We start from the raw sequence: 9,058 nt of genomic DNA, 5'->3' as shown, positions 1-9,058 counted from the left end.
ACTGTAGTCGGCGGGCGACATAAGTCAAGAGGACCGTAGTCTGTTAGCGACGAAGGTCAGAAGAATTGTATTCGGCGGGCGACATAAGTTAGGAGGACCATAGTCTGACGACGAAGATCAAAATGACAGCGTCAGGTACAAGTCCAACAATGAAAAGAAATCCATCTTCGTGTAGACGTCCAGCGAAGTTCGATAACCGGTAGAAGTTCGGCGTCGGGTAGAAAACTTGGCGAAGAGTGAAGGTTCGATGTCGGGTAGAAGTCTGGCGTCTGTTGGTGGCAGAGGAGAACTCCGGCTTCAATTGGGCGGAGTTTCAGCGTCAGAAGGGAACTCTGTTGCAAATTGGGAAGAATTTCAGCATCACGTGGAAGTTGGGAAGAATTCATGCGTTCTCCCGAATATCACGCAGAATCCCAGCGTGTTCGGGCGATAGGAAGAGCTCCGGCGGTGGTCGAGGAGGAGCTTCTTCCTTCTCCTCATTCTTCTCTTCTTCTTCTTCTCTCTCTTCACTTGAGCCCCATTTGTAAAAATGAGGGCTCTATTTATAATTTTTATGGGATGGCATAGCTCGTAAATAGTCTTGAGATCAAGGGTGAATTGGGAGTGATTTGAATGGACGGCCGATATCGAATCCTTTGATCATGCACCGTTAGTTGGACATTTGAAGGCCTTAATGACGTTGGAATTTGGTGATCTTAGGCTCGTTAGATTCGTCTCGTCGAGCCGCTCGATTCGAGTATAAGCTCGTTAAAATCAGAGACCGTTTGGTAACTCAAATTGAGGTTCAAACCTTCTAACAGCGCTTCGGGTCCTTGATTCGGACTCATTTGGGCTCGGATTGAGTCGAATTTGGTGTCGTTGGATTCGTATTTCTGAGACGCTCAGTTTGACTGTATGTTCGCTGAAATCGGAGTTCATATGCTCTCGAATTTAATTTTTAAAGTTTTTGAACTGATATTGCCTCGAGATTCGTGCCCAATCAAGATAATTTCATGATGACGTATCAATTACTATAATATATTATTATTATTTATTAGTTCTCTATAAGAAATATATAATAAAAAACGTTAGTTGCATATACAAAATATATAATTTAAGTTTGTAAAATAAATCAACTCATCTTGATGTGTTGGTTGGGAGTTTAGGCTATCAATTAAGAGGTCTTGAATTCAAATTTTGTGTATACATTGTGTTTGTATTTGCTTAATTTGCCCAAATGTTAAAAAAAAAAAGTTAGCAAAATAAGAAGTTAGTTAGATAAGTTTTAATTTAACGTGTGCAATAAAGAACTCTTTATCGAAATCGATCAGAATTCTGTTAAAAAATCCTTTTCGATAATAACTTTTTCACATTCTAAAATACTATTAGACTTTCAATTGAATATAAAAAATGTTTTTTCATATTTTATTGGTACTAAGTTAAGCGTTGCAGAGATAATAATGCTCAGGTGGATGAGTGATTTTACTCTTAGAGATAAGATACGAAATGAACATATTCGTGAAAGGTTGGAGTAGCTCCAGTGGCAGATAAGATTAGAGAGAGTCGCCTTAGATGGTTTGGTCACATAAAACGGCGGTCTTCCGATGACCTTGTTAGAAAAATAGAAGTATTAGATTTGACTTATGTTAATAAATATAGGGGTAGACCTAAAAAGACTTGGTTCATAGAATATTAAAAATAATATTTCTTTATTATATTTAAATGAGAATTTGACTTTTAACATGACATAATAGAGAAAAAAATATCATGTTGCCAACCCCACATAGTCAGACAAAGACTTGTTATTATTTTCGTTGGTGTTGTATCGAATATGAAAACTAATTTCCACATTCTAGTGAATGCGGGATAATCTTTTTCGTATTCGACTAAATGCAGTATAATATTTTCCATTTTCTGAAAAAATAAAAAAATGTTTAATGGGCCCAAATGTCCCCAAAAAAAATTCGTAAAATAAGAAGTTGGTTAGATAAGTTTTGATTTAATGTGTGCAATGACGAACTCTATATCGGATTCGATCAAAATTTTGTAAAAAACCTTTTTCGAAAATAATTTTTTCGCATTCTAAAATACTATTAGACATTCAATTGAATATACAAAAAGTGTTTTCCATATTTTATTGTTTTACTGGCGGAATAATTTTTTTGCATTTACTAAATGCAGAATAATGTTTTACATTTTCTAAAAAACTAAAAAATGTTTAACATATTTTTAAAATGTGGAATTTAATTTTACTTATATGCTATTTTTTATAATTTGATGATCATATATATATATATATATTAAAGAATAAAATTATTTTCGATTATTTAAAAAATTTATTTTAGTACGATTCTTGCTATTCGCAGTTTAGTCGCTTTTCCTCTCCACTCACTGACTCATGGCAATAACGGCGGCGATTTGCTTCGGTTCTCCAAACCCTAAACCTATCGCCTGCGCCGCCGCCGCAGACGCCGCGGTTATCAACCCTCTCATATCCCGCCCACGCTCTCTTACTCTCCACCGTCACTGCTGGAACCCTAGTCTCGTCGCCGGAGCTCCCTCTCCTCGATCCTTCGCCGTCCGATGCTCCCTCAGCTCACGGCCAGATTACATACCAAACCTCATCCCCGACCACGCCTATGTTCGCATCTTCGACACGACGCTCCGCGACGGGGAGCAATCTCCAGGCGCCACGATGACCAGCAGCGAGAAGATCACCGTCGCTCGCCTGCTCTCCCGCCTCGGTGTCGACATCATTGAGGCTGGCTTCCCAGCTTCATCTCCCGACGATCTCGAGGCTGTGCGCTCTATTGCAATGGAGGTGGGAAACAAGCCAGCGGAAGATGGGCACCTGCCGGTGATTTGTGGCCTGGCGAGGTGCAATAAGAAGGACATTGATGCTGCTTGGGAGGCGGTGCGGCATGCAAGGAGGCCAAGGGTGCATACTTTTATTGCGACGAGTGAGATTCATATGCAGCATAAGTTGAGGAAGACGAGGGAGGAGGTGGTGAGAATTGCGAGGGAGATGGTGGGATATGTGAGGAGGCTTGGGTGCGAGGACATCGAGTTCAGCCCAGAGGATGCTGGCAGGTCTCCATCTTTTTTACAAAGTTTTTTATTCGGTCTTGATGCTTGCGAACTTTTACAAAAAAAATTAGATGAAGAGCTATGCGTTAAAAAAAGTAATGTTACAATACCCTACCCAAAGTACTGTGTTTGGCAGCAAATATTTGTGAAAAAAATTAATTGTCGAATTTGCATACATACAGCAAATTTTTATGAAGTTACATATCTAATACTTGAATTTTTATAATATCAGGTTAAGACAGTTATTCTTTGAAGAAAATATTTGTGCGACGTTATCAAATTTTGATTGGTACAAATTTAAAATTATGAATTTTTTAATATGAATTAAATAAAAATTTTGACTGATTATGCATTGTATTCATTTTAAAATAAATTCAATGATTTTGACACTAATCATGACTCAATTTTCTCTATTCATAAATAACATGGTAGTGCATATAAATTACAAGATAATCTTTTGGTTTAACTTCATGACAATTTTATATAGCTACAACACTATTCTGTAAAATCTTAAAAAACAAGTTTTGTACAAGATAACACTCAAATCGTACTTTCTTACGATAATTTTCATAACATTTTAGTTATTTATGAGTAAATCTTGAACTCATGATCAAATTTTTTTAGGCAGCGCTCGTCTATTTTCTTTCCAGGCGATTTTTTGTCAATATTTCTTGTTTGTTCTATTTATAAAATTTTTAAATATTTTATTGGATTGTTATTTTATTTATTTTTGGGAAATTAGGGCCAACGTCCAAACACACATAAAACATATACACTAGATTCAAACCCATGATCTCTTAATTGGGAGCCAAACTCCCAACCAACAAACCAAGAAGAGCTGTGTCGTTTGTTATTTTAGCTTATGGATTTGTTATTTTAGCTTATGAATTTCTTACGATTTGACTAAATTTTTTAATTTTACCGGTACGAGTTGTCCCGTTTGTTTAATGCATCTTCTTTTAATTAAAATCCTTATTTGAAATTTAGTGAGCGTTTTTTGTATCGATGTGGGAACTGTCGAAATATTGTCTCAAGGTCTTGGTTTTATTGGCTGCTTTGATTTGATCATCATTGGGACTCATGTCTTCTTTAATCAGCTCGAGCTTTATTTTTAAGATAACTAGTGTCTCCTTTTCTTTATGTCAAGTGGATTGGCTCATTTTCCAAGCCACCGCCTCCTTGATTAATGGCTTATTGCGAATTTTTTTTAAGAGGAAGATGGATTGGAGAACCTGCTTTTGATTTTTCATCGTGTCTTCTTTACAGATGGTTGTACTCCTCAAATAAATCTATAATTAAAATCACCATTCTTTCTTATGCTATGATTAGGTGGACATACCAAATCAAAAGTTTATGGAATCCCCTTCCTTTTTAGTTGATCCACCTAAGCTACCTTTCTGATTTGAAGCCTATGTTTTGTTGATAAGTGTAGCATTACTCTCTTTACTTCCGGCATTAGTTTCTCAAGTTCAAGTCGAGCTTTGCCTGCTATGATTTTTTCTATGTTTTTTTCATGCTAATCTTGAAAATTGCTTGACATGCTTAGGTAGTTCTCTGAAATTTTATTTTATAGTCTTTATTGCTGCATTAAAGGTGTCCTGGTTACTTTAAACATACGTTTTCTCTGATAACATGGGAAGTATGATGGCTGGATGTTGTTGGCTTTTGATTGAGGGCTGCTATTTTAACTCCAGGTTTATGTTTTGTGCCAAATTTTGAAAATGTACGAACAGAATTAAGAACCTTATAGAATTTAAAGCACGTGCATGGGAAAGAGAATTCAAATTTATAGTTTGGTTGCCAGGGTCATGGCCAAGTTGCTATCAAGTAGAATGAATGAGATTGTGTGCATTAGTGGAAAGGACTCTGAAGACAGGAGGAGGCAAGTAGGACAAGCATGGTAACTTTGGAAGTTTACAAGCTCATAGTTAAGTAAGAGGTTAAATGATTGTATTGTGGTATCAGAATGGTTAGTTCTAACACCATATTTAGAGGGATGTGGGTTAGGGTGGTTGGTCTGCAGATGTTCTGGGAAAGAATGAGTGGGGAGAAAACAAATTTGTTCACATTGATCTCAAATTAGGTTAAGTGTTTGTGGAACTTCCATGTAACTTCTTCATACCCAACTTATGTTTGCATTATATGATATCACAGCAGACTTTGGGGATGTAAATATTCATAACCAATAATCTTATAGGATTTAGAATGCTTTATAGCACAAAGTTTGCATATTTTTTATTAGGGCTAATTGTTTTCAAGAAATAGCATAAAATTAACTGGCTTCCACTTTTCTTTGAACATTTTATATGCCACTTTTGTTCTTCTGCTCAAATTCATTCTTGATTTTAAACACTAATTTGAATGACAAGATATTTACAGTTTCTTTCTAAATTGGAATGTTTGTAAACAGATCTGATCGTGAATTCCTTTATCATGTTCTTGAAGAAGTAATTAAGGCTGGAGCTACAACGGTGAACATTCCTGATACAGTTGGCTATACTATTCCTCATGAATTTGGTCAACTAATTTCTGACATAAAAGCAAATACTCGGGGGATTGAAAATGCAATTATTTCAACACATTGTCAAAATGACCTTGGACTTGCAACAGCCAATACTTTAGCAGTATGAAAATTCCTATTTTCAAGTAACAATATGATTCCCTCACAAATCCTCTTCTCCCCCCTCCCCCCTTTAAAAAAAAAAGAAAAAAAAGGGGGGTTTTGTGCAATAAGATTTTATATTCGATTTCAGCTTTTCCATCACATGTTCTGCTAGGGTGCTAGTGCTGGAGCACGGCAACTAGAGGTTACAGTGAATGGCATTGGTGAAAGGGCAGGGAATGCTTCTTTAGAAGAGGTGGGAAGAATAAATGTATCAGGCCAAGATGTCTTATTGTGCAGTGCTTAAAGCATTCATAACACAAAGCTGAGAGTTTTCTTGACTTTCTTGCTTTCATTCTTATGGTTTTAAATTTATTTATTTTTCGCCGTTTTCTTAAATTATGTATTCTGTGAATATTTGTTTTGTTCTAATCCATACTCTTGCATCATATTTCTCAAGGGTTTGACTTTCATGAACCTATTTGTATTTGGGCGTCATGTTGGCATGGTTAATTCCAATGTTTACAATTCTATTTTTGGACAACCTAAAGGATATGCCACATGGTTTATCCTTCTTTAAAAATTTTAAAGAACATTAATTCATTTAAATTTGGATAAATTATAATTTTATCACTCATGAGGAAGAAGATCAAGAGGTTTTCCAGCAGTATTAATGAACCTTTGCTTCCAGTCAGTAGAGTTTTACCTTGAAATGTGGTGGCCTAGCAGCAGTTTAGCAATGATTTGCTAGATTAGGGTTGGTGGTAGAGCTGGAACAGGATGAAAATAGAGATAAAGACGCTCAGTTGAGAAAGGGAGATAGATAGTTGTAATGGTTTTTTATTGTCCCACACGGTTCCTGATTCACTTAGTAATGGGAGGCCATCACATGACGCTGAGAAAAAAATTGGCCTGGTCAAAACATCCAGGAGAAGGAAAATAGATTTTACACATTCTACTTGTGTCAAATTGCATAGACAAGACTCATTAATAACTGAGTTGTAGAAACAATAAACAGGTCGTTAAATTATTTTAACATAGTAACCCATGAAAATTAAAATAAATGGCATACAAGTTTCAAAATGACATAAAATTAACATATGCAAAACACTAGACTATTGATGTATCATTATAACTCATTTTGGCTTTACTATTGGGCCAAATGATGGGTTAGCCTCATGCAGGGTTTCTCCACACCTCTTGATGGATGGAGAAATCTTTGAACACTTTTTTATTGAAACCTTTGCTGAAATCAGGGTCTCTCAACTCCAATTTGCCTTAATTTTTTTCCCAACATTCAGGATCTTGAATCACCCTTCTCCTCCAATCTTGCCAAACCTTCTTCCTTTAATTAAACCATGTTTCCTGTAGTTCTAGACAACAACAAATTGTTTTCAGCTTTCCTCCTCCAACGGTTTAGCTTTATGCAGTTCTAGATGGCATCACGTGATCTGAAACTTGCTGTAGATTTTCCTTCAGCCTCCTTTGTCCAAGGTAGCAGCAGCAGCTGTTGGAGAGGATTATCTTGGTGGCAAGAAAATGACAGAGTAGTGACAAAACTCTCCTGTTTTTGCTCCAGAACTCACGCGCAACATAAGAGGACAGAGGGGGAGGAAAATAAATCATAGAGCAAAAAGATTGTAGGATTATAATACAAAAGATATTGGCATAAATATGACAACCTAGGTTATTTATAAAATTCATATCCAAGGCCTCACGAAGGCTAAACAAAATGAAACAAAGAAACTAAATAACTAACAACTGTCAAAAACTGAAATCTGTTGGGATAGTTACAAACAACAAGAAATACTAATAACTCCGCAAAAAACCATACTAATAAACTCCACCTCGATTTTACACCAAACTTACTCATCCTAGAACCACATTCAATGTCTCTATACAATAGTGAAATTTGCTTGTAGGCAATATCTTTTTTAGCATGTCTGCAGGATTATGATTTTGCAGGGTTATGATTTTTGGAAATCCTATGACCTTCATCAATTTTTTTGTACCACATCCTTGATGAAATGAAAATTTAGATTCACATGCTTTGTTATGTATAAGCTTTTGGACAAACATACAAGTATACAACTCATTGATTTTCATAGTAAAAGAGACATTTTATGTACAAAATTTTGATTTAGCAACTCACTCATCAAACCCTTTATCCAAAGGGCCTCCTTCATAGCTTCAGACACAGCAATGTATTTTGATTTTGTAGCAAATAGAGCCATCATTAATTGCAAACGAGATTTTTAACCATGTCAAGACTTTAAACACAAAACCAACCAATGACATTCTAATGTCCACATTTGCAACCAAATTAGAATCTATATATCTTCTAACTTTGACACATGTGGAGCTACTGATGGTATAAATCCAATTCATATGTCTCATCAAGATAACTCTTTTCCCTGTCTTCCATTGATTCTTATTGACTTCACTATGATCATATCCCGAATTAGGTATGCTACAAACCATCACATATAAAATGCTCCCAACTCTATTTTGGTAAGGTTACTATAGCATGTACTTCTTCTCATCATCATTTGATGGCAAATGATAATTGCTTAGCTTCATATGTTGAGCTAAAACTGCCCCCAAGTCTTAGAGCTAATTATTGTGGGTTAAAATTTCTATAAAATAGAAAACATGTAATAAATAAATAAAATATATACTCAAGTGATATTAGTCTTAAAATTAAAGCAAACTATATCCACCATCCACAACCATTTGTCGAGAGTGATATATTTGAGAAGAATTTTAGCTCACAAATAATTAATGTTTTCTCGAGTGTATTACTACAATTCATTGTCAAATGATATTGCATCATTAAGTATGTGGTATGTATCCTCTAACTGATAATTTTTCCATCAAATGGCACCACAAACAAATGGTTATGATCGGGTGATTGTGCTACGGAATGAAATCATTAAATTATGGTCATAATTAGATCCTACAAATTCTCCAACAATGAAAACAACATCAAGCTTTATCGTTCTTTTTTTATGATAAATAACTAATGCTCTTGAATTTTTTTTTTAAATTTATATTTAATAATTTATAATAACATTTTCATCTTTCCTTGATATTTTATTCTACTAACATTATATTATTTTCACTTTTAATGCATATAATTTTATCCATATCTCTAAATTTTTTTCTATAGCTTATAACAAATTTGTCTGTTCTACTACATAGCTCATTTCTCTTTCTTGAGTACCTATCCTATTTTATAATAGAAAAATACTAAAATGGCCCCTTGATTCTTTATGGAGGATTAAATGATTTCCAACCATATTAAAGGATCATTTTGGTCATTTAAAATGGAATCAAAATAGTCTCATACTGGGACTATTTTGGTTCCTCTTTAAAGAGTCAAAGAGACCA

General features: G+C 35.1%; 1 protein-coding gene across 2 annotated transcripts in view; it reads left to right on the top strand.

Annotated features, from left to right (window-relative positions):
* The first annotated feature begins 2,331 nt into the window (after positions 1-2,331).
* Positions 2,332-9,058, top strand: part of LOC110101631 (2-isopropylmalate synthase A) — a 43,387-nt gene continuing 36,660 nt past the window's right edge. Inside the window, exons 1-3 of one of the 2 annotated variants that reach the window (XM_028697597.1) lie at positions 2,332-3,069; positions 5,477-5,690; positions 5,844-5,924. In XM_028697597.1, the coding sequence (XP_028553430.1) occupies positions 2,378-3,069; positions 5,477-5,690; positions 5,844-5,924 (987 nt within the window). In that variant the 5' untranslated portion in view covers positions 2,332-2,377. The remainder of the gene's footprint in view (positions 3,070-5,476; positions 5,691-5,843; positions 5,925-9,058) is intronic. The other variant, XM_020829606.2, reaches the window with a different exon arrangement.

The sequence above is a fragment of the Dendrobium catenatum genome, unplaced genomic scaffold (genome assembly GCF_001605985.2).
Source record: "Dendrobium catenatum unplaced genomic scaffold, ASM160598v2 fragScaff_scaffold_976, whole genome shotgun sequence".
NCBI lineage: Eukaryota > Viridiplantae > Streptophyta > Magnoliopsida > Asparagales > Orchidaceae > Dendrobium > Dendrobium catenatum.
Note: the sequence above shows the minus strand (reverse complement) of the source record. Positions and strands in the feature narration are given on the sequence as shown.